This window comes from Styela clava, chromosome 2 (assembly GCF_964204865.1).
Source record: "Styela clava chromosome 2, kaStyClav1.hap1.2, whole genome shotgun sequence".
NCBI classification, from domain to species: domain Eukaryota; kingdom Metazoa; phylum Chordata; class Ascidiacea; order Stolidobranchia; family Styelidae; genus Styela; species Styela clava.
This window is the reverse complement of record NC_135251.1, coordinates 9,893,406-9,920,951: the sequence shown is the minus strand read 5'-3', so window position 1 is coordinate 9,920,951 and position 27,546 is coordinate 9,893,406. Positions and strand designations below refer to the sequence as shown.

Sequence of the window (27,546 nt, the reverse complement as noted above, 5' to 3'; positions counted from 1 at the left end):
GATATCCCAGAGTAATTTATAGTTAAAATCAGTATTTTTAATAAGTAAACGAATAGCTCGCAGAGCCATGTGATTCATATGGAGGACAGAGCTATGATTGTGAGAGGCCGTGGTATATTTAGGCAGTCTTCTCGGCTTTCCTCTCCCATGGATAAATATGTAAATCCCATGTTATATCAATGAATAAATACATAAATAACCGCACCCCTCTCGGCTACTGGTTCATATTCTGTTCTGTAGACGTTTTCTGCCTAATAGATATGCATTCCCAATAGGCATATGCTCACAGTTGTATGCTTTCAGCGTACCATACTTCGAAACCCAAAACCAAATATGTATTGAAGAATTACAGACCTCAATACTTTTTTTTTTTTTGCCAAATAAATTCCAATGCCAAACGGAATTTTCGTATATTAATTTTATTGTCGAATTAGTATAATTTGCACCCAATTATAACAATTTCATAATTTCATACACATTGCCCACAAGTTCAATAATATATGTAACAATTAAAATATAAAACCATACCATTACCGGAGTTTTGTATCATATATAGTCCAATTTATATCCATTGAATATAGGTTAATCCATATTATCAGTCGTCATCCAATTCGTGCACACATTTTATATATAGTTACCAATAATTAATCGATTTAGTTAGTTTTTGCATGGAAATTAGAAAATTAGACAGAAAATCAGAAAACAGCCAAAGTGGGTTTTTGGCATTTCTCTATTCACTATCTATGTATGAATTAAATCAAAATGATGCATAAATTTGGACATTGGAATCTTTTCATTTACTATCCATTTAAGTTGGTGTTGCATAGAAAATGTCAATGTCATGTCACATCATGATTGACCTATGTATGAGATCATCCATATGTTCATACAATAGTAAATCATTTTTTTCACTTGTTTTCATTAAATTTAAAACTCCTATCAGTTTACATTTGAATATTGAGCGCATACTACTTTTACTTTTAACTATTTCATCATATTTTACTGAATTTCTATATTCCCAAATTGTTGATTTTCCGCATATTATTGTAATTAATTTAGATTTGCATCCCGAATCATTTGCTAAAATAGTAATTCGATTATTTTCTACGCAGCACCATTGCCAGAAATCAACAGCCCATTGACATTCCAAAAATAAATGACATAAAGTCTCTTCAATATTACATTCACACATAACACATATACCTGGTTCATTCATGAACCAGTGTTTCATTTTATCCCCTGTTGGCAGTCCATTATGAATAACCTTCCAACACAACTCCTTATACTTATTTCCTATGTTAATTTTCCATATTTTGTTCCAATTAATGGACTTGGTTAGTTGAAAAAAAAAAAAAAGACCTCAATACGGCCAATTTCGCACCCGACTCGGCTGAAGAATGCGTTTTCTTAATATGCAACGAACCATTTAGCTGGACGACGTAAAAATGCAGGGAACAATACCAAAATGAGCAAATCTTTGCAAGTTTCCACTCATTGTATATATGCTCATTGGATAAAGCTAGGTTTTAAGTGGCAATAATGGTAATATAACTTATAAGATATCTTGTGATAAAATAACACTGGCAAAACAACTTATCTAGTTCCACAAATGTACAAACGTGTCATACTATTTTGTCTGAGTTTTTTCACGGTCGCCCAATGTTATGTTATATTAATGCTTTGTGTGTTTCACCAATTGTATATCCGAAACCGATACCGAGTATCGCATGCTATACCCAGTTAGTCTTAATAAAAGTACAACGGCTTCTCGCCTCATATATGCCACATAAAAGTCATATATGTCATTTTGCAACGATAGGCACCAAGTGGTTAAGTGCAACTGTTAATCACAGCGTATGCTGTGAGCCGCACAATTTTAAAATTAAATTAATTAATTCACGGATAAAAAGTTTTGAATACATTGTGTGCATATATCTAAGCAAAGTTACGGTTGGTCACTGAAACTCTAGAAATTTACGTGCTGCGTCACGACTCACGAGACACTGAATGCTGGTTCAGGCGTGACAATATCAGGCAAACGATCAGCAAGTCTGAGGTTAGTATATTCCGCATAATTGAATCTTTGGAAAAGTGTGGCATGAATTTTTTTGTTTCGTGGGTAAACTGACAAGAAATGGAAGGCATGATGCTTCATCTTTCACTAACGTTTCCCCTGTTTGTGCTCATAGTAATTATAGCACCCGTATCACACCGATGAGTCACAACTGTTTCAAACAGACATTTCATAATTTCCTTATTGCTTTTTTTCTTCTGCGATGTATTAATATTTGATCGACATCAAACAATATGGAAAGCATAGAACCACACTGTCCTCATAAAATATTATTTATTCATATTATTTATTTTCGGTCAGAGAATTTTCGCTCGGAAAAAGCCATAGACAATCATAAAAGAAATCATTAGTAATTCAAATATATAGCGATATGTGTCATATAGTACCACTTCGATAACGACTTAGTTTTTGGGGCCCAGAGATCACTGAGGTACCACACATTCATAAATAATTGATCAAATTTTTTCTTAAAATAACGTCCTAAGCGAGGCGAAATGGACTAAATTAAGATGTAGCTATATAGGTGTAGTATAGCACCACACTGATGAACATTCATCATTCTGTGTTTACTGATGAGTGTAGTTTAGTGTCACAATTTTCGTTTATATGACACTGTACGCTTTCGCCAAGAAAAAGGCCATGAACGACCATAAACGCATCTACTAATATCAATGCAGGGATGGCTGTATTTTGGTTGCACACGTATAACTGCCGAGGAATAGTACAGAACGTTTTTCAATAATTGTTTAACTTTTTATATCAAGGCCCTAAGCAAGCAGAAATAGTCCTAATTTGTTAAAATGTAGTAATGATTGTATTACATAGCATGATTATAGGGAATTATTAGTCTATGTCCCGTGATTGTTTTAAAGAATAGTGCCAACTTTTCACTTGGTATTCTGCGCTTTCGCCTAAAATGGGCGCTCCAGAAGTGTGTGTACCAATATTGAGGTAAGTTATTTTGTTTGACTACTTTACAGTTGTGTAAAGGAACTGATACATATGGATAGGGGGGTATTTACTTGGCTAACACAAAAGTTCCCGAACGCGTAATAGAACTAAAATAAAGAAATTCGGAACAAAATTATGGCCTAACGCTGACCTGGTACACACATTACGGGAGTACCCTACAAAAAACGTAGCCAGACAAAACTGACTTATTGATATAAATATATATAGTGATGCTATGGCTGTAATGCAGTACCACACGTATAAAGATCTACTATTTTGTACACAGCGATCGCTGAACATGGCTTAAGCGAGAGGAAATATAAAATTGAAGTGTACATTAGATTTACGGGGGCTGCAAAAGTGTGTGTACCAGTATGGAGGTAAAGGTAACTAAAAAATTTGTTCGCCTATTTTACATCAGGTCGTGTGAACATATTGACAGAGGGTATATTCGCTTGGCCAACACAGGCAGTCCCCAAACTCATAATAGAACTAAAACAAGGAAAATCGGAATAAAATTATGGCCTAACCCTAACCTGGTACACCCACTACGGGAGTACCGATTTTCGGGTACCGCGGCGTTAAACAATAGTTTTAAATCTATATGTCGCAATCTCATGATAAACGTTTGGGGCTTTTCAGCGAATATCGGTGATGAACCAGAGTGTGAAAGGTGAGTTATTTTTTCATTTCATATTACATTATTGAGTTAGTGTTAGCTTAAATGCTAGTATAGACTGTTGGGCACTATAGATTGGTCATTATACTTCAAAGGCTTATGTCACAAAAATGGTCTTACGCCCTTATAATTTCTTATAAAACCAATTTTAAATTTCCCTAGGCAGATATATTACAAACTTGGCTATAATTGTGAGTATTTATTGCAAGAAATGAATTAATCAACTGTTATACAATCAAATTAGGCAGACCAAGATACGATAAAATGCGTGGAAACATGAAAATATACACAATTACACATAACACTTATGCAAGACCAACTTTTGAGGTAATTCTGCGAGACAACTTAAGATAAATATCAATTGAAACGGAAATTTTAAAATAAATCTTATCTTTAAATTATTTCCAGGAGAAACATGTTGTTTTGTTTTCAAAACTTTCTCCTAGATAAGAATTGATTTTTGGCAAATACAATATTTAATAGAATTTAATATTTTTACTAGTTCGATTGGCTGGGAAAATAAATTTTTGGAATTGTTAAAGCTAATCTTGCAATACTTTTTTGCTTTTGTATAAGTGCACATATTTTCAGTCCGCAAATCGTAAATTGAACACTATTATGAAAAATATAATGATACAAATAGCGTGAATTTAGCAACGGTATACCATTCAATTATATATTACTTCTTTTAATATATAAAAAACGAATACATGAATAACTATTTGATTAACAAAAATATAGTCACAGCCAAAATTTTTTTGACAAAGATTATATTGCATTTTTTTGCAAAATTACAAAAATTAAACATATAATATGGCTAAAAATATTTGATAAATGTCATACACGGCATGAATTATAAATTGCACATAATATGAACTTTATATTGTCTTTTCTCACAGAATTACATAAATGAAACCTCATATAACACAAAGAAAAATATTTGAAAAACTTCGTGAATTACCTATCACACGTCCATCTTTTCCGGCAAATTCCTATCTAATAATAATTCTTGTAAATATATCGATGAGGATAACAATGTACTTTCTTAAAGCATAACGTAAAGAAAAATTATTAGAAAAGCTTCACGTACGGCGTGAGTTATGAATCGTACATTAGACGTTTTCATAAATTGGATCTTGGTCTTCTTCTTCCACTTCGAGCGCATCATTGGAGTACACGTTAGTTGAAGACAAATACGTCTTAACCGCTTTGTAGCAGAAATTGTATTGCTCCTGGAATGTTTAACATAAATTTCCAATCATTATATACAGCAGCTAAACGACCGGGGCAAATCCGGTCCGCTGAGTTATTCAATTGGTGCAGTCTGATGCTCGTGCGCTTGTGTGGTCACGCAAACCTCAAGATTAAATTTAGTGCCAACAAAGTTGTGTTAACGCCCCCATAACGCTAGCTAACTTAGTTGGATTAACCGAAGTGTGTCTTGTATGCAAAAAAAAGCGTTGCTGTTTTAAAATAATACAATATTTGTGGCACATATAAAATAAATCATTTACGTCACACTTGCATGGCCCGCCAGTTTAGGTCGACAAAATTTTTGGCCCCTGCTCCAAAAACATTACCCACCCGTGAACTAGACTAATACAATTCGTCCAACTCTTTCCTGAGTCTTTTTTAAAAGAACTAAATTCGGATTATTTCATGCTGATAAATTTCATATCAGGACAAAAGAATATTTATTTTCATGGTTCATAGCTTGTTGTTTACTTTGTCGTAAAACTAAGTAATAATCAAACATACTTGTACAATATTATATAAAGACATACCAGTGTTTTTACCATCCCAGGCCGATTATCTCTCAAATCTTTAACAGTGCGGAAGATGTCGATACGGCCTTCATACTTCAATCTGTCTATAACATTCAAAATGGTACAGAAAACACCAGTACGCCCCAATCCGTCACTGAAATGATAAATATGAGATTAATAAACAAGCCTTCCACGACTTCAAATTACATTTATCGCACGGGTATCGATTCTTCCATCCATCTATACAACAACAACAAAAATAAATTTTCTATTGACCTATGTAGATACTGATACATAGGCTAATTTGAAATGCCATACGTCGAGATAAGGATTATAAGCAAATCTTAAACTTGATTAAACGAGTGGAGTACGTGGGTATAACACGCAAACAGAATTTTCTTGAAATGCTTTAGATTTCAGAACCCAACAATTCCACAACGATATGACCGCACTAATTCATTGGAGAATCGCATAGAATGACAATGGATGACACTATAGGTCTTCGCCAAATTGAACTCAATTATTGATGATTTTTTCAAAACAACATATACATTTCGACTTTTTGTTATTATTTTCTTTTCAGACTAGCTTATGGGTGCCACTGCTCGATAACCAAATTTGGTTTCCCGCGGCTCCCCTCACCCTGAAATGCTTTTTAGTTATTTAGTGCAATTTGTACATCAAGTGTGCTTTTAGTATTATGAGAAAATAAACCACTGATTACTGAATGATTGTTAAGTTTCATCACTTTAAAATTTACAAATCTTATATAATCTTCGTTTTTCAATGATAAATCATCATTGGTGAAAAAAAAAATAGAAACTTAAAGTTTGGGGAAGTGACTTAAAGAAGTTATTTCAATTCACCACAAACTTCACTTTGACCATTATATAAAAATTCCCATACGCAATAGCCACAGAAGCAAGGGCATATTTTGCGAATTGAATGATTTCATTGCTGTTTGCTCGGTTGCTGCATTATTTGTGGAGAAGTCGTTGTTACTGAGTTATAATTCTTTACCTGCAATGAACCATGGTTGCACCGTTTGTCTCCCATGTAGAGTCTGATTGTAACATATAGACAAGATCAAGTATTCCTGTAGCATCCTCTGGTACCGATTTTAAACTCCAATCTGGATATTGATACTGCGTAACAATCTGCAACATATTGAAAAGTTATGTTTATATCAATCGTTTAATAATTCCGTTCATGATATTTATTTCAAATCATCACCCTTTGTGGTTGGTTTGTCCTTAAAATTTTGAATCTCCGTTCAATGTTTCCTCTTCGTCGACTTTCCGCTTCAAGTTGAATTTTTATGAAGTTTAGCTGGAGCGTCTCACTAGTCGATTTTGGCCAGTAGCAGACTGATTCATCTTGTGACTGTGGAAATAAATATTAATTCAAATACAGGTTCTCCTGAATACAAATGTTGCGAGTTTGTTTTATTCGATTCTGCAAGTAATAAAATTGATAGTAACTGAGTACAGAAGAATATTCGATTTTTGTCTTCATAGACTTCAACTTAGATTTAGTTATCTCTTTCAAACTTCCTAATTTTGTACATCCTGATATGCATATAATCTTATTTGATAGCTTTTCATTCTTCAAGAGGGATATCGCCTAATAGAGTATATCTAAAATTGTTTATGTTTGATATTTTGATTAAAATTATTTTGTGCTACTTTTCATTCCTTTGTCAATGATTTTCAACTAAACGTTTTATAGCCTTGATATCCACAACCTTAAAATGTTTTTGACTCGTATAACTTTGTTGACTCCTAAAATTGCTTTGAGTGAATCTTTTAAAGACAACATTGGAATAAATAAATTTTATACTTACAGTGGCATCATTTCCAGGGGCGTCAACCATCACTATTGTATTCACGCTATTATCTAGGACTGCCCGCCAAAAATATTCTACTGTCGATTTGTAAGGCCCTTGTGCCGCAATTATCTGAGCGTTTTTGTTGTATGCCTGCAAATATGTTGTTGTTATTTTATTGTAAATGTAGAATCATCCAATTTATACATTTGTAACAATTTGTAGGCATCAATTTTATTCTTACAATGATATTTCTAGTCTGAAAATTCCCCTCAGTATCGGAGAAGCCAACTTGCAAGACATACATTAGCAGCGGTCGACTTATGTGGGTCAAATTTTGCGCAAAAGGATTTTTGTAAGAATATATTTGTATGAAAAGGTTCTTGCGCGAAATTGTAATTCTGCAAAAACAGAGTTTTGTAAAATTGTAGTTTTACAAAGACAAATGTTCGCAACCATCTTAATTGTTAAACGTACCTTTGCGAACATGCTATTTTTTAGAACAAGCTATTTCGCGGTTTAATGAGAATAAATTTAGTCAGAAATAGAGCACTTAAGTTAGAATTTGTACTTTTTCAAGATACTTTTCTTCTCATAATCATATTCTTGCATATACTGCAAATTTGCACAAATATCCATTTTGGCACAAAGCTTTCTGTACAGGCAGTATAGGCATTTGACTTATTATTTAAGCATTCTAAATAATAGAACGCCGCAAGGTGTCAGCATTGAGAATGTAATGGTAATTCGTGATTTTGTTTGAACAGTGCCGTAATGTGACTAATGTCCTGACGTTTGCATAAGTACCATTGCATATTTACTTTACCTCGCACGATACAGGGGAATGCGTCCTGTTTGACAAAGTATTATATTTATGGACTATATAATTATACCGTCTTTGTTGCCCAGAAAATAAATATCACCACACATGGTTACAAAATCATTTTTGTGATAAAAATTAGATTATGCTGACCTCAATATAGTTGGCGTCAATCGATATCCATTCCGTATCTTCTGGCTGTCTGACGATAACCACTCGGTTTCTAATTCCTAAATGCAATACACTATTGTTAAAATTGTGATTTTTTCTGATCATGGTATACCTATTCGAATATTTCTTAGGGAAATGCAATTATAGATTATTCTGGTTGTAATAGAAACACTGAGTGTAACAGCGTATATCACCTGATCTGATATTTTCTTATTATTGACAAATCTATGAAAACTATCTTTGACTCTAATATAACTTTAATAGTTACACCTCACTTACTCGGAACATGGTCGTCTTCCTTTTTCGTTTGGTTCAAGGACTCTGCGGAAGCTAGATTTTCAAATTCCTTCTGAATATTTGGTTTCCTAGTAGATCTGAAAAATACTTTTTAACTTCATCGTAACCCATGACAATTTTATTAGGTGATCACACTATTTTAAAACACTTATTGAGTTGTTGCGCGGCGACGCAAACTTAATATTTAGGTCAATTTTTCTTATATTTCGTGTCATCTTTTAATCACACCAGTGATATTTTACCCAATGTGTCATTGACCCTTCGGAATAAAATCATAGATTTATAAAGTCAATTATTCTTTACAAAATGGATGTTTCAATAACACAGGATTGTACATATTGCAACATCATAGTATCGATGTCTCGTCGCTCACTTCTTTCACTTTGCAGTGTGCATAAGCCATATTTAGAAGTTAAATATTTGTATTTTTCTCTTACCCTTTGCCTGTCTGTTGATTTACGATAAATTGCTCTCGCGTGACGTCAGTTTCGCCAAACATATACCGTTCCAACATCAATTTATGAAGCATATCATATTGGTCCTGTATGTGCAACGTCACAAAATGCAAAACCAAACAATAAAATGAAAGTTGTATGCTCCTCCAATCGATTCTATATTACGATTTATAATATAGTAATATTCAAAGTGAAAGTGTTGGTCAGAAAGAGAATTGATCGATTCTCAGTAATTTCGTAATTTACAAAATATTTCCCATATCAGCCCGTAGTTCAAAGCCGGAAACAATACGATCTCTGTGGGCGAACAGAAAGATTAAAATAATACCATACTTACAGTAGATGAAAACATAATAGCAAAAAAAAGTACCTAAAATGGTGCCTGGAGGACGAAAAATCGTGGCGAATGCGTACCAGGCTATGCTATGGGATATCACAAGATGTTGCTCATATGAGTTCTGTACATGTTCATATACATAAATATTCATCAAATTTACTTTAAATTAGACCAAGTCCAATGAAAAGCTTGATGTGCTTTGTTGTGAAATATCCCATTCATACGAAAGACATTTTCCGTTAGAACATATCTTTCATCATACTATAATTCAAAGGTTTTTCTGTGAAATTCTGACGTTAAGTATTGTTTCTAGCAGTGAAACAGTATTGACTTTTTAAAGGGATGTTCATCTGTCAGGTAAGTCATTAAAAGGGCTCATAGCAATGAAAATGATGGCAACGGCTGGTATAAGTGTAGAAAAAATCCAAAAAAGACATATTAGTTGGTAAATTATTTCTTTCTTACATTTGTTAGCTCTGTAAAATATTTAGTATAAAAATTGAAATACTTACACATGTTTGTACCATATCCACGCGCTGTGATCTCATTTTCATTACGCAATTAAATACGTCCACGCTGCTTTTGTCTTTGGCTTGATCTTGCAGTATATCGTAACCAATAAACGTACCCGTTCGTCCGACTCCGGCGCTAAAACGAGTGTGCAAGATTGTGTAACAAAACTTAACTGCGAATTTTAAATTTTATTTAGTTATGAAATATGAGCCTTTTTGTTATTGCAGACTTTCTTTCATGAACTTCAACTGTAAAATTTTATTAAACAAAATGTTGAATTGTTACTGCTTATTTTTGAAACTGGAGAAGTAACGGAGGTAATTCGTCAGTAAATCTCATAAGGTTATTGGAGTGATCCTGCACAAATACCGAAATTACATTAAAATATTTTGGATTGGAAATGAGGATTGATCATAAATATGAGTTTCTATGTACAATTTGTTTGTGGGAAACTATTTTGATTGAGATGAAATTGTCAATTATTATGGATATTATACAAACCTGCAATGAACTAGAATAGGTGCATCGCATCGAGTTTTTCCATACGTTTCCATGACTGCTTCTTGTAAACGAAAGAAACTTGAAGTTGTTACAGGGACTCCATGATCTGGCCATTTTAAAAACTGATATTGTTGAACGGTAATGTGTTTCTAAATGAAAAAATAACATCGGTGAGTGAAGGTTTGCTAATAATAACTATTCAACGCACAATATTATGAGGCTTAACATCCCAGCGATATTTATCGAAATATTATATTTCCCAGTTGTATACAGTTTCCGAAACCTAGTTATACCAATAAAACAAAGTCTATTCAACTTTCGAAACAGTCAGTCGTTTGTTAGTATTTTGAATTCTACTTCAGAACTACTTTTGATAAATTTTACTTTCATGTTATTGTTCAAATGCATTGATCATGCACATATTCATTGATAAATAAAAAAAAAAAATTTATATTTCTCTTTAAACCTCACTTCATCAAACTTTTTGTAGCAACGTTTAAAGAAAAATATAAAATAATTTTATTTATTTATTAATGAATATGTACATGATCAATGCATTTGTTAGATTATTGTTTTTAATCTCAACATACAATAACATAAAAAAATCAAAAGTAGTGCTGAAGTCGAATTCAAAATACTAATAAACGACTGACTGGCCTACAATATTTAGCTGACAAAGTCAAACTATGCTCAAATTATTTATTGCAAGTGTGTAGCCTATTTCGAAAATAATGAACAATCTATTTTGTTTTAGATATATTTTGCTTTAGCTTAAGGTTATTAATACGATATTGTCACATTGTTTAAGAGCTCATGGCTAAAGATATTAGGCCTATTTACAATTATTAGCTCTTCATCTGGTTGTACCTTCCATTAAACGCTAATCCATGTATGGGATTGCGCTTGGAACTCAAATAAAATAAATTGACTGCTGCTTACATCATGCGGTGTTTGAATAACAAGAATTCTTCGTACAAATCCACCGTAATATATTTCTTGTTCATTTCTCACAATGAAGGATCCTTGTTGAACTGATTCGTTAACGTTTGGCCAGTATTGCTCGCATTTTATCTGTTTATGTATAAATATAATATAAAATGGTAATCGGTAATTTCATCATGAGTTTGCACGAGAAAATAAAACAAGAGTTGTAATTATTTGTAGGAAAAAAACGAATGTCCTTAAAATAGAAGTTGAATAAGAACAGAGGCAAAAATCATATGTTACATAATGAGTCAACATACCACAGCCAAGATAAATAATCGTTAAATTGCTCTGTTTGTTTTGGTGACGCAAAATCAACTTATAACGTTTAGCTATACATAGCAATAATTACGATATCTCAACGTTTAGTATAGGGTGTGCTTGCAAATCTCAACGCAATATTTTTAAAAAGTTATTTAGTTAAAATACCTTTCCAGCCTCGACGCATTTTGTTAACATCACAATTATTGTACAATTTTGTTCAACTACCATTCTCCAAAAATCCGCCTTCGTGTTTAGTAGAGGTCCTTGTGTCGCAATAAATTGCTTCTTAATGCCCTGGTTTAAATTTGTATATAATATTTTATTTATGAAACTCTAAAATTCTCCAGACGACCATATACTCTTTTTAAAATCTGTAGTTGGCCAAGTTAATTTATTCGAATCATAATTATTTTAGTTAGAAAAATTCCCTTTTTCCCCATAAATATATAACATCGCATATAGCCGCTGTCATGTTATCACGTTTTGTACTCACGTTGACGTAGCAAGCATTTATGTATCCATCAACCCCTTGTCCTTTCAGTGAAACTCTGGAGGTATCGTCTATGAAAGACGGTATAAAATGATTAAAATAAAAATTAAACATGAGCTTTTTGATTTATCCGCGTGTACCATGTTGGGAATTTAAATTGTTCTATTATATGTCTGGATTTATTAGTGGGTTATTGCGCTTGTAAATTTGTTAAATTTGAGCCGGTGCGCCAGATACCAGATTTTATATTAAATTGCAATTAGCAAATTACAAAGCTTGGAAAAACAAAACAGATATTTCTTTAAAGATTTAATATAACTTACACGGCAATATGTTTTTGTATCTATTTTTCGTCATCATTTCTTCACTTCCCCCTACCGTTGTCGGAGGAGCATTTGCTTTGGATTTTGTTTTGATCTCCTACAAATAATTGATTCATGAATACCGATTTAACACCATAATAATAAAAGAATAACATTGTATATATTTTATAACGAACAAATATTAACCTTTTATTCTCATTTTGTTAAAATCTTCAATTATCTACCACGTTAAATAGATAATCTCTCTAAAATTACATATATATGAGGCGTGTAATATTATTCTAGAAATTATCTTTATATTGTAATTTTGTGTACTTGAATTGAATACCGTTATAAAATATTTCGATTTTGTCATGTAATACATGAAAAAATAGATATTAGAAAGAGATGCGATTGTTGTTTCAAAACTAAAATAAATATTTATTGCTTGAACAACTTTAGTATATTACTTGGTATTGCTCACGAAACTGCATGTTCTCATCAGCTTTCAGCATCTTGTAAACACTATGGAGCATTCCTAATGGAATATCCGTTTCAGGTCTTGTAATACTTTCTACATTCTCGTATAGTGGCGCATCTAATAAAAACATTTTTAAAAAAATATTATTTAACAATTGTTTGTTTATTTTCTTTATTTTTGTTGCTGTGATAATCCTAAGTCTATTTCCCAAGCACGGGTTTGATAATTTCAAATTTATTTACAGGGTATCAGTATTAAACTTACCTGGTATATTAGTAGCTGGCTGATTTCCCATTGCATAATCATCTGGAATCTTCTTTGCTTGACGCCTGTCAAATAATTGATTTATAGTAGCTCAAAATTTTTAATTTCTAATTTGTGGGCTATGTTAAATAAATGTCTCTTGTTATTCTGAGAATTTTTTCTTTGAGATGTAACGCTAGATGTAGATTTTCGGGGTGGACAAAGAAATCTGATTAAACGGCACATTAAGAAAAATACACCGTTAGGTTGGCTGAATGAAAAACTTCACAATGCTTTACGATGCTTTCCCAATTACAAGATTCCAATTGATTGAGAAACACTCCTAGTTATAATGTACTTACTTTTTCCACATATAATACATTCCTCCCATAATCACTATAATAAGAATAGGGCATATAACAACGGCCGCAATCCATCCCATAGCTGTAATAAAATTGAAATAATGACATTGATATTTTATACTTGATTTATAATGCTAGATCTTAATAACACAATTTTGTTATTTGTATGCAAATAAATAGGTAGATGTAGTCAGCAGGTGTCACAGACTCGTCATGCATGCTTTATGGCCTAATTCTGAAAAATGCTGTAATTATTTCAAATAAGTAAACCTTTTTTTAATAATTGAACTACCGATTTCAAAATTTGTATTGCAGTATTAAACTACTCACGCACAGACCCATTGACAAATGAGGTAATTTCACTTTTGCCAAATATTACGTCTTTGCTTGTTGGAGTTGAGGTCACCGTGTAGAAGCTTTAACAGAATGTAATATATGGCTTACATAGATATGTGTCTATCTATACCTGGTACAACTTATTTTGAAAACTATAATTTTGTTCATTACAATTTCAAATTTTCTTCTATGATCTATTTTTACAAACTAAAAGGTCTTACAGGAAAAAACACAACCTACCTATAGGACGCCCCATCGGCTTTCAATGGCCAATTATTCCCTGAATATTGTGAAGTAGCTCGTGCACTGCGTTTCTTTATATTTTTGCTTGACCATATTGTTATAAGATCGCATTCTAAATTTATTTCATCATCACCAAGCGTCGTCGTATAAATTTTATCGTTTCCTATCGTAGCTCTAAATAAAATAAAGCGGGTTCATCACCAAATAATTTCATTCCTATCTAGCATTGTATTGCCTCGTTTACCTGGGAATAGCAATGGCAAGGTATTCAACTCCTTGTGATACACTTTCTTGACTTGCTGCCTTCTCCAGATCTTCTATTTCAAACGGTTTGCTGCTGTTTGCTAAATTCCCTTGGTTCACGATTACGAATACGCAACTGGAAAAAGGTATGCTTTTAAGTAATACGACGATTTTATGTTATCGTCAAACTGTCACAGAATACTTGAGAAATATAGAATCGTATTCTTAATTTTTAATTTCTATGGACATTAAGAATTAAATTCAGTATTGATAACGTTTTTCAGTTCTCTATGGCACATGGTACTGATATATTGCAAGTAATGTAAATTTTATTGAATAATATAACTATTATGTGCAGAATTTGCAATAATGGCCCATACATGTAACGTTTACATTCTAAAGTAATGAGAGAGTGATTGTCACTTGGCACGCAAACACGCAACGCATCTCTAATTTTCAACCACTTCTAGTCACCTTATTGGTCCGTTTTCCTCGTTTGGTATGGTAATATCGATATCTCTTGTTGATAAATCGCCGTTACTCTCTCTTATTATTGGTTCAACAACCTCATTAGGACCTGTTAAATTGTGATACGATTCTATGTGTCAGACAATTTTGATTGAGTAAATATGATTGCAACTCTGAACATTGCAAAATATTCCTCATAATATTTTGTTGAATTATAAGAATTAAAAACGACTAACCAAATTTTTCTGTTTTTGTAATTTACAGACATTCAAAAATATACACCAATGTTAGACGACAATTTTTAAGTCTGAAACAAATATATGCAGAATTATTTAAACGCGTATTCTAAACTCAGAAATATTAGATTGTATGAGGATATATTTCATTCATTTTATTTATCCAGAATTCTGAATTTTTCCTTCGCTCACCTTCGTTTTCTGTTATGCATTCCCATTCTGCGGCTACTGGTAGACCTGCACCAGCACAAGTATATGCCGTTATGTTTACTGAATATTGTCGATTTGATTCTGTTTCAATATCATATGTAAGATTCAATGCAGGTACTTTGTCAGCTACTGGCGAAGATAATGTCTCAGTGTTTGGTGGTTTATACACATATTCTGAACTCCACGTAATCTGAAAGATGTTGGCATATGTAAGAAATTATAATTGTACATTTTTTAGATTACAAAGAAGACATTAGTTTCATTATTTCTCTGAACTATTTGAATGTTAAATCCACGTAATCCGTGATATATATATGAATCTAATTAAACAAATCTAAATTAATTTAAGGTTGCGTGACGTAAGTGAACAATATCGTGTGTTTGTTGTTCATTTTTAAAATTTCTATATTCGATAATACTTATCAGCCTAATCAACAAAGAGAATTAAGTATTAGGAAAGTTCAAATTAAGCTTTATTAAGTTAATGCAATCCTAATATACATTAATTTATGAAATTTCTTGTTTATCATATATTTACCTCGTATTGTAAGATCTGATCGTCCGGTGTGTTTGGATTTTCCCACGATACATGGCAGATATCTGTCGGGTTCATTTGCATTCTCGGATTGTTTACTAATCCAGGAAGGCCATGCCCCGTCGTCGCTTTTGACGTGGCATTTAATTTTGTTATGCATTCATCTGGACAAACCTCAGCCTAAGAAAGCCAATATAAATATTTTCCGTTTATAAAAATTTAATCAATAAATTTGAAATCATTTTTTCCACCCTTACCGTTATTGAGTATTCCGTGAAGGGATGTAAATTATTGAATTCCACGTCTTTACCATCTACTGCAGTTTCATTTTTTTTGTCAGATGTCGTGGAGTTTTGACTTGTCACTGTAAAACTAAAAAAGGGTATAATTAACAAACGAATAATGCGGAACAGTTGAAGTTGAAGAATAGGAAAGAAAAAATACAAACATGTGAGATATCCCTATAGTTTGATTGTTAGGCGTCCATCTTATGGTGAGTATTCCGTCACTGCTGCATGGCTTCTCATTCACTTCAATAATATGTGGAGACCCGTAAACTGGTAAACAAAAATTATAATAAAGAATGTTGCATGGAAACTATTTCAAATTTGTTGATACTAAATACAAGACTGGGCGAAATGTTTGATGTGAATTGACGAAATGATCATCGCTTTTGGAAACTGAACATTTACAAACAAAAATAAACCTGAGAGTTCGGTATAATCTTCTGCAAATACTTCTAGTGAGTCTTCGCCTACATAATTTGTGGCTCGACAAGTATAGTTTCCATCGTCAGATGATTGTGCTTTGGCGATATACAAAATTGCGTGAGTTTCTTCGTGATATTGGTAGACTCCCGAACCTTCCTGCAGAGAAACGTTCACGCCATTTATCAGCCATGTTGTTTTTGTTGGAGATGGGTAACCAGAGGCATTGCATACAACCTGTCTTGGACCAGTTGTAACCGGAGAGAATATCGTGTATGGATTTATGGTTGTGATGCTGACATTGACTGAAATGAAATTAGATTGTTAGTATCACCGAATAATAAAAATATTGAAGTTTACCATAAATAAAATGAAATAGGGTTCCATTTGATAGTGGAATAATAAGCATGTCAATAAAGTTGAATATAAATCTTTTGACGCTGACATAATATTTTTAAATTGAATTTCACATGGTAAAATTTTGTTAGGGTTCTCAATGATATGTCGTTTAAAAATATATGTGTATTGGATTTCATTGATTATGGTTAACAAAACCTCATGTTATTACTTTGCATATAATTTATACGTCATTATGTACATACAAACCTATCTTTGTTAGTTTTACCAGATTTCCTCGCATGTTTTATTTGCATTTTATCGTATATTACAGCGCATAAATATTATGACTCTATCAATGAAATATTGAAAGTATGTAATTGCTTAGCGTTTCACTTTTCCATAGAATTACCACTTTTATACCGTGAATTATCAATTCCGTTGTGTCATTTCTTTGATAGTCATTCGATGCAGAATAGGCAATGAACATATAGTTTCCTTCGCTTGATTTGTTTATGTTTTGGAGTATGAACTGCGAGGTTCCATTGGTAACATTATTCTGTATATCTATGGGGGTTTCAGAACTAATATTTCTATGTAGCTCAACCGTCAAAAGACCGTCATATGTTGTAACATTTAACAGCAAAATGGCGTTTCCTTCAGCAATGGCAATAAGTGATTCAATTGCTTGAATCTTTATTAAATCTGAAAATAAAATGTTTTGAACATCAGTTATGTAGCATAATTAGCTAATTTACATTGATTCCACACCTTTCTTATTTGCTATGATAGAAATGTGAGACGCGCAATAGTTTCGGTGATTACAAAAATATCTTTCGTCGAATATTGAAATGGACCAATTTGTATTGTAAAAGAATATGTTACCCAACATGGTTATGTTTTGAGAAATGTTTGACAATAGAATTTTTGTAATCACCTTCACGGTGTCTACTTAATTTAAACATACTATACAAGGCACATTTTCGTTAAGGCATATTTCTTATTTTAATTATCTTATTCCTCATACCTTTTGAACAAATGTCACTGAAGTATCCAGCTGAACAATCACATTTATAGTAAGGATCACTATTCACTGATACACAGCTTCCTCCGTTCAAACATGGGTTATCGTTGTGATCGCAATATTCTAACGAGAAATAATGTTTGTTAAGTTAAATATTACATGTAATTGTATTACAATTATTACATGTATATTTTATTCCCCGATCTATCAATACCTAAAACAAAAATCAGAGAAAACATAGGAGAATACTGGTTAGAATGGGTATTTTCTTTAATTCTGTAAATAATTACTCAGCGTTTTATGGTAATATTGTTTTGGTATATTTAGGACACTACTATGAAATATCGAAAATAAAAACTATAAAGAATTGTAGATTCAGAAAATAAATGCGATTAACTAAATAATATATTTGAAGAACAAGCAACATAATAGTCTTTTTTTGTTTTTGTTTTTATCTTTGCCAACCTGCCGAACCCCTACGTTATTATGCAAGCTTCCGTCGAACCGCAACGTTTTGATTACCTTAAACTAGAGGCGCAACTGGAACTTTTCAACAATACAGCTAATTTTCTGCAGCGTTATAGGAAATGCAACCGTCTGCAATCAATATATTTCTAAATCATTGCTGAGTTTTTGAAGTTAAATTTTAAAAATAACAAATCAACAATTATCAAACAATATCATCCCCCTTGGTGAACCACTGGTAAAAACAAATACATATTAACTGAACATAGACATACGATGAAGGCCTATTCTTGGTTGTCAGGTTTCACAAAATATGATCAAAATTGAAACAAAGTTTTTCAAAGCAAAAATTAAGGGTCTGAGTAATGAATAGGAAGACTTGATATTGTATACTTGACTTGTATTGGGGGAACCCCTTAAATTTCAATTGATGAGTCTTCGGTCTCCGACCGATATTCTCGTTTAACTTATTGACGGGAATATGAAACCTTCAAAATTAAAATTCCTGTTTTGATATAATAACCTAATTAATTAATTATTAATTCCAATTCAAAAAGTAGTCAGTTAGTCGATTGCCAGAATCCGGTATTGTCTTAGTAGCCCAACATCACATCTTTAATGGAAATTTAATAAATAATATATACTTCAGTTTAACAATACTCACCATCGCTGGAGCAGTTATATCCGAAGAAACCCGGCAAGCAGTCACATTCATAATACGGATCCTCTCCTGGTGTATTCTCACAGCTTCCGTTGTTTTTACAAGGATTAGGATTGTTTGGACAGTATTCTGAAATACAAAATCAAATTATCCTTTACACCGGTCTCCACAAAAAATGATGTAAATAATACAAATCAATCAAGGCGTTAAATATAAGTTAATTAGTCCATATATGTCAAGAGCATTGCAGCTGTTCAAATAAATTTTACCATACTTCCAAATATCATAACAGGCATTTGTAGACCCTGAATGCGACGCGCCACGGCAGATCACCTGTTCGCGCGTCACGGGTGTTTACATTGCGCGTGTCTTTTTGTATCGGATTCATCGAGGTTTCAAAACACCATTAGTTGTCAAAATGAAAATTTTTAATGAAAACTATCCTCATATGTATACAGATGTTTATTATGTTTAATCATATGAGCAAAGTACCGAACCCTCGTAATATTCATATATAAGTCTTTAACCCTCTACTTTACACAGAATATCTTGAGGTCAAATTTTTTTTAGAGATTTTTGAAAATTTTTCGCATGAAAATTGTTTTTTGGAGGAGTGTGTTTTAAAGATATATTGCTGAATATAACTCTAGTACACGCTTTTAAAAATTCATGAGTAAAGCTTTAGGGCTTAATGGTTGACAAAAAAACAACAACATGCAAAATGGGGTTTGCGCAGCGTGAAGGTTAAATATATTAAACGAGAATATCGGTTGGAAACCGAAGACTTATCGATCGATAGTTAGGGGATCCCCCAAAACAGAAACTGCAGTTTCGATTCATCCGCTCTTGTAACTTGCGCACTGCGCATCGCACACACACACACTCGGCGAGTCTCGAAATTCTCTCGCTTTACAAAAATCTAGAATCTAGATCACTATATCAATAATTGATTGATAACTCGCTAATTATACGACATAATTCGCCCAAAATCAATAGGCTTCTGGTCCGAAATAAGATGAATGCACATACAAAATCTGGAGCAGATTCAATCTCGCTTTCGTGAGATATCGCGTGCATCTAACAGACAAACATACAGACAAACAGACAAATACCTATCAACATACTTACCGATTAAAATCGATAAGTAACAATGAAAAATTTTAACGGTTTGGAGGTTCCGGAAAGACAATTCTATTTTTCGTTTAATCGTATTTTATTGTGTAACTTTAATCGAATACAAATATAGAAACGAGAATATCGGTCGGAGACCGAAGACTTATCGATCTTAGATCGGTAATTAGTTAATAACTCGCTAATTATATGACATAATTAACCCAAAATCTATAGGCTTCTGGTCCGAGGTAAGATGCATGCACATGCAAAATTTGGAGCAGATTCAACCACGCGTGAGATATCGCGTTTATCTAACAGACAAACAGACAAACATACAAACAGACAGACAGACAAACAGACAAATACCTATCAACATACTTACCGATCTTAAGATCGATAAGTAACAAACTACGAAATTGTTACTCACCATCGCTAGAACAGGTGTCGTTGAAATACCCAGGCTTGCAAGCACATTCATAGTATGGAAATATCTCTGGTGAATTCTCGCAGCGTCCTTCATTTTGACACGGATTTTCATTGTTGGGACAGTATTCTGAAATTTATACGTGGCATATCATTAACCTTGTTCGTGTAGTCATGCCTATTTTATAACTTTACATATTCTCAACCGCTAAGATTAATATATCATTGTACTAAATGACTGAATTACTAAATTCACAAAATGTGAATTTATGGCTTAAAAAATACCTTTATTTTGTGAAGGAATTTTACGAGGAAACAAAAATACCTATTTTGCTTTGATTTGAATCAATAAAAGAATCATAATAACTTAGTTTCAGTAAAATTAAACGTTATAAATTGTATTTCTGTTCGTATTGTAAGTTTTTACGGTATATCAATTTATATTCAAAAAGTATAGTTTGTCACCGTCGACTGCAGAAATCATGTATTGTCGTAGTAGCCGACATGACACCTCTGATGTAAATCAATTAATTTATACTTCAGATTATTGTATTCACTATGATGGCGTACCCCACTTTAAGTAAAATAACGTAAAAGAATTGCGAAATCGTCTCGAATCAAGTTAACGATACTCACGATCGCTAGAGCAGTTATATCCGAAGAAACCCGGCATGCAGTCACATTCATAATACGGATCCTCCCCTTGTGTATTCTTACAGCTCCCGTTTTGACAAGTGTCTGGATTGTTTGGACAGTATTCTAAAATATGAAGGTAAATTTTTATTAGTTCCATTCTTGCCATTTCCAAATACGATGCAGGAGGGAGATAAATACTCGAAACGTATATTAATTTGACTATTACTAAATACTATGACGTAATAATCGCGTACAAAATTTAATTGAATTATAGTAAGATTCCTACATTGCGATAGATTAACAGTTAGCGCAAAAATTAATGAAAGGCATCAAAATGAGTCTGTTATAGTCACCTTGGTCATTGACATCAATTATGCAGATTTCAACACTATAGTTTCAAACGAACAATAAAATACGTAGACTTATTATTGATGATAAAGCATAAAAGTAAATAAAATTTAAAATAAATTAGACCAAGCGAATGAATCTAATATATGTTAATTGCTCGAGTTTAAAACTTAAGCACAATAATGCAATGCTTTAGTGAAGGTCCACCCATTTCGAATTTCCAAATCTGAAGTGAACTTTAAATAGATTTAAAATTGTTACTCACCATCACTAGAACAGGTGACGTTGAAATATCCTGGCTTGCAATTACATTTATAGTATGGATCGGTTCCTGGCATATTCTCGCAGCTTCCTCTATTTTGACACGGATTTACATTATTCGGACAGTATTCTAAAAATAATAATGTGATATAATATTAACCTGAACTGTTAACATCAATTAGAAAATGATTGGCTATAATGTGTTTGATAAGTTATCTAACTGCACTGCCTATAGGATTGGCGAGGCGTTTAGTAGTATCGTCTTAGCCATGCACACATTTTTCGGATGTAAGAAATATTGAATGTTTCGTGCACTATTTAAATGATATTATGATGTCATATTGAGTCTCTTAGTTGCAAACAGATTTTTCATTTTGAGTGCTTATTATTTCAGTTTCATAACAATACCAATGTCGATCTTAGATTTTTTACGCTCGTATCTTGCTCCATGTTGGAAAGATGTAGACAATTCAATACATCACTATAAACTCACCATTGCTTGAGCAGGTATCGCCGTAGAATCCATCTGCGCATTCACACCATCTAAAAGACACACAACTTCCTCCATTTTGACAAGTGCCAGATTTGCCCGTGCAATAAGCTAAACAGATCGATCAAAGAAAATTTGAAAGTTTTACACTTTTCATGGGTCTTTTAATTTCAAAAATACAGAATGAGGCGATAACATTTTATTACTTATTGGCAGATGCCGATAAAAAAAACTGATACAGTAAAAATATATTTTCTCGCTAAGGCTAATAGTTTCGGCTTCGTGATTATTATTGTCCTGTTAAGCATGGTGGAATTTTAATTCAGTGTCGTTTTAGATCAGATATTTACAGTGAAAAAAAATACTGATTTAAATTTTTAAATTGTCATATGAAGGATATAAATTCGGATACTATTGCAGGCCGTTTAGGTTTGTCAAAAACCTCAGTTTTTTACTTATGATAAAAGAAATGAAATACCGTTTGTTACATATTACCTGTAGATTGACATATATATCCTATTGGGCCCCCACACACTGTGTCACGCCAAGATTTTTGATTGGTCCTAACACAATCTTTGCCAATATCGGATCCTTCGCCAGTTTCCCTATAAATTTGATTTCATTATAGTTCATAAATTTTTTAAATTGCTGTCATTAATATTCAACATGTTTATTTATATTCACTACGTCAATTGATTTGATTATCTTCGTATATATATTATGTATTCATACAGACAACTCTTTTTTAGTTAAATTCTTACGTCATTTAGAAAGAAATATAATTTTTGTCAGATTGAAAAAGCTCAGAATACTTAGTTTGCTTTTTATCATAAAAATATGTAAGTATTGTTTTGACGTCGTAATTACTTTCAAAATGAAATTCCACATAAATATCATTTACATTCAATCAAATACGAGTGGTAATTGGAGGGCGATTAAACGAACATTTTGTGCAATTTTATTCAAAGTCTACAAGTTTTAGACTTCAGTATAATATTTTTGAGTCCTTATTCTATGGTATTGCGATTTATGTCAGGATTACACAATATAGATTATTGAACCGAGTATGATAATGAGTTCTGAACGTAAATTTTAAACATCGACTACTGATGTCAAATGCCAAAACGGCTGAATAATATCTTACCAATCAAAGTAAGTTGCTGCTGATCCATCTGTCCATCGATATGCCCCATCAAAATATTTCAATCCGATATGATAAAAGTCTCCATTTCTGTGATAACAATATTGAGAAATGATTTACAAATGCATGCATGAAGTCTGTATCTGTTTGCAATTCGCAAAATATTACAAATAGTACTAATCTACAGATGCCTATTTGACATGTCATAAACCTAATAGTAGATTGTAACGTTACGATAGATTAATGATTGGCCTGATTAGTCGTAATTCATCTTTAAAACTCATAGTAAAGCATGCAAAACCAATGTCATAATACCGAGAACCACACTGAATAAAACAAAGATACCCGATCAAATTCTGCACAGCCTTGTTATATGCCGCATATTCTGCATCAGCAAGATTGCCGTTCCACAATGAGCATCTACTCCTTGCTGCTGCATTTCCTATTTTATTGTTATATTTTTCAAGAAGATCTCCATTGTAAGTAGTTGCCTCACTCGGATCTTTGATGTAAGAACATAATAGATTAGATCGGTATCGATAATGATGAAAACAGCAGCATATGAATCGGGATACGATTTTATAATTATATCAATTAATAAACTGATAATAAACTCTTTATATCTCACGCAAGATATTTTTGAATGAAATGTTTATCAAATTTACCGCATGAATGTTAAGCTTTAGATGCCGATTTTTGAGAACGGCTCATTTTCTTCGAACATAGGTTAGGATCTGTCAGTAGTCTTTTTTAATTCAAGTACAGGTTTGGTTAATACTTATTAGTTTAGAGTTATAACGACCACATTTTGATATACGAAATTAAATACCGAATATATATTTTATTTGTAAGTGGCAGCAAATTAAATCCAGTGGCAACTGCAAATAATATGACGCATGCGCAATGTACAACAAAAAAGAACCTTGAATTCCTGCAGTTGAATTGTTTTTACAATATCACAAATCGTTCAATTATTTTGTGTTTTACCCAGTTCAAAATGTGTTGACAGGAACTTTTGTATCATTTCTATATCACTCACTTACACGACTGACAGATATATTTGAATGTACCACCACTACAAACATCATCGATCCATCCGTCACTTAGTATACAAGCACAGTCTTCGTTGGAATCATGACCTTCACCTGTTTTCCTACAATGTAAACAAATACATACGAGTCATTGAATGAAGATTAAGTTTTATAGTTTCGTTGATAGTCATATGGATTTAAGTGGAAGTATGAATAGGCGTCGTACAAAAAATAAATAATATGACTTTAAGTTAAAATTTATGTTCGAATCAATAATATTCTCTCATCTTTAAATTAATAACAGACGTAGAATATTTATTTTAAAATAAGGAAACATTATCTTGGCTGAAGCCCACTTAGCACCCCGATTCTTTCCGACAAGCGAAAACACCAGATGTCGACGTTTCTTATTATATATTACTTAGAGCTAATATTCATATTGTGTTACAGACTAGCAGATAAACCTGGGAAATGTACCAGGTATATTTAATTGGAAATGTGACTGAATAATGTATTTTCCGTTGAAACATACAATCTTATATTTTATGCGTGTTATCGGTATTGTTTAAAATAATATTTGTCAATGAATTTTTATTTATTTAATAATAATATCTCGAGACTGTTATCAGCGCCCTACATGAAATAAACATATATAAATGCCCCGGTTATAATTAAACCACTTTTTCTTATCAGAGTTCACCATTCTGAAGTATGTATCAGATTTTCATATGTCATGAAGTTTTTAAAAAATCATGACTGTAAATCCTAGTCGCATACCACGGATTATATTGTTCATATGTTTTCAGTTTTGTTGCTGCATTTTTGATACTTGCTCTACAGACAACAAATTTACAAATTTGATATCATTTTCACAGTAACTTCGCGACGTACAATGAAATACAATATGCCCGTTATCAAAGTGAAATGGTATTATTTTTCGGCATATTCAAATTCAAACCAAAAAAGGCAATGAGCCCTTTTCAAACGTAAAACCTAATTTACAAATGAAGTACGACCTGCCATTTAAACAGATTTTATTACTATGGAAGGTCGATAAGCTCATAAATAAAATGGTATTGTACAAATGATCAACACTATATTGACGCAAAAAAGTATTCTTAATAGTGTGTTTAGATTGTCAAGATATTGCCCATTTGCAGCGCAAATACGAATTGTTTATTAAAATCATACTTTATTTCGATATATGAATGTATGAACCAAGCTTCGAGTACATACCAATTATCATAGGTGATTGCTGTGTTGTCGCTGTTGTATTCCCACACATCATTTGATGTCGAATATTGTATTCCCATCAGGTAAGATCTTGTATCAGACCTGCAGTAATGGGTATGATTTGTTAAGACTCGCAATAACATCTGACATATCATTCATGACTGAAATTAGATTTTGTACTTTACTTATCACTCACCCAATCCATTCAATTACTTTATCGTCCATAGTTTTATCCTTTATCTCAACCAACTGAGCACCTCTCATTGCACATCTATCATTAGCAGTTGCATAATTCTGAACCTCTTCGGCGAATCTTTCCAGAAGATTTCCATAAAGTATTATTGTTGAGGATGGAGGTTGAACTAAATATACACAAATAAATATAAAATATAAACATAATTTGATAAGTGGAGAAATTACGACTGTTTGAACGTATAAATCGGTTCAATTGTGCTACCATGCATTGCAAAATTCTGGCTATTACCCAAGTATCTATCAGTTGTTCAGCAGTGATTTTGTGGTTACATTTTTGAAATGTTTCCACACACTTCCTCTACACAGAGAAGTTATACGGTCTCGTTATGTTTTTACATTTTCTGGAATGCTTCTACTATCTTGCTGTAAATTTATAAAACACATAGAAAACATTGCGTGCACTAACTATCATTTGATCATTTGATTCATTTGATTGCAAGGCAATGCATTCCCTACTCCAGAGTCGAGCAAGTAACAGTATGTACAAATTATAATCTCACGGGATTGACAAACGTATCTTCTTGGAGTTGTAGAACAGATCACGCTAACCCATTTTTTGTTCCGAACACATGCACAAGCTTGACCACTCTCGCCTGGTTCTTCGGTAGTTAACCTGTTTAATCATACTTGAGTATAAATTATTTGTAAAGCCTTATACTAATGTTAAATACAACTGTTAAATTGGACAAATATGATCTATGCGTTTGTATACTTTCAAAATCCTCACGCATACTAAAATCCCGAATATTGTACACGTGTATTTAAAAATCAATGAAACCTTTGTGATGTTGCTTTTTGTTTTTTATTGGACACGTAGTGGACATAACGATCGTTTCAAAATTTTGTATTATTGTTATTTGTCTCCATCATTTTTGAAAAAATCGCTTTTTTCTTCGAATACTGGACCAATTGCTTTAAAATTTTCAGTGGTTGAAGATAAAATTTTTTCCCAGAAGGCTATTACTTTTATTCATTTTAAATATTCCTGTTAGCACTGTGAGATTTGTTTTTGTTTGCTATGAAGTCATAAAACGTTCTGCGGACATCGGACGCCATTTTGTGTCCTACTGTACTGCTTCGCTTGGTGTGAATATATTTGTAGACTGTGATCTGACGGTACGGTAAACCGTACTGTACTGCGAACAGACGTGTCCATATATTTGGTCATAGCTCTCTTGTTTTATTTAACAATGTTTTGTTTTAGTGGGGTATAGCCGTTTTTTCAATCAACCCAGCAAATATTTCATTAACAACAAATTTACCGATATTTCAAAAATGGATCGTTCAAATTGATTTTATATTAATATTAAAATATACTTTGCACTAATTTAAACGAGCTCACCAATGAGTAGTTGTCGGATCACTGTAATCGCTCCATTTCCAATAACCGTCAAGCTTCCTGAGACCCATAAGATAATATCCACCATTTGCCGGTCTGATTGAAATATATAAATATTCTTTCATGAACAATTCAATGTTTCAACTTTTACAAGGAGTTTACTCTACTATTTAACAAATATCTGTCTCATAAACACTATACAAGCTTATTTAAAACATTTGAAACCGTGGAATAGTTCTCTGGTATTCCATTGTTCCGATTAGTATTTTACCGATTGAAAATAATTTTATCTCTCAT

The 27,546-nt window shown here is 32.5% G+C and overlaps 1 protein-coding gene across 1 annotated transcript; it reads right to left on the bottom strand.

The window, feature by feature from the left end:
* Positions 1-3,939: 3,939 nt before the first annotated feature.
* On the bottom strand, positions 3,940-24,415 carry LOC120336033 (receptor-type tyrosine-protein phosphatase T-like). Its single transcript, XM_078110264.1, has 37 exons — positions 24,379-24,415; positions 23,737-23,893; positions 23,395-23,481; positions 22,746-22,855; positions 22,254-22,361; positions 21,765-21,890; positions 21,152-21,274; positions 20,520-20,645; positions 18,983-19,108; positions 17,857-17,976; positions 17,253-17,534; positions 16,493-16,798; positions 16,235-16,343; positions 16,044-16,158; positions 15,790-15,966; positions 15,234-15,441; positions 14,812-14,914; positions 14,339-14,473; positions 14,092-14,268; positions 13,846-13,931; positions 13,516-13,597; positions 13,175-13,239; positions 12,900-13,027; positions 12,451-12,547; positions 12,131-12,198; positions 11,803-11,931; positions 11,329-11,460; positions 10,390-10,538; positions 9,888-10,023; positions 9,021-9,124; positions 8,566-8,660; positions 8,269-8,345; positions 7,314-7,448; positions 6,704-6,853; positions 6,491-6,627; positions 5,489-5,624; positions 3,940-4,936 (listed from the first exon to the last, which is right to left on the bottom strand). Exons 1-37 carry the CDS (start codon positions 24,413-24,415, stop codon positions 4,817-4,819), a joined length of 4,758 nt encoding a protein of 1,585 aa, XP_077966390.1. The 3' UTR covers positions 3,940-4,816.
* Between the last annotated feature and the right edge of the window lie 3,131 nt (positions 24,416-27,546).

Coding starts and splice junctions, on each gene's coding strand:
- LOC120336033 (XM_078110264.1), bottom strand. CDS start 24,415: ATGATACAAAAGTTCCTGTCAACACATTTTGAACTGG. Junction 22,362..22,745: donor ATATATATGTCAATCTACAG/GTAATATGTAAC, acceptor CGATCTGTTTAG/CTTATTGCACGGGCAAATCT. Junction 5,625..6,490: donor GCAACCATGGTTCATTGCAG/GTAAAGAATTAT, acceptor TTATCATTTCAG/TGACGGATTGGGGCGTACTG.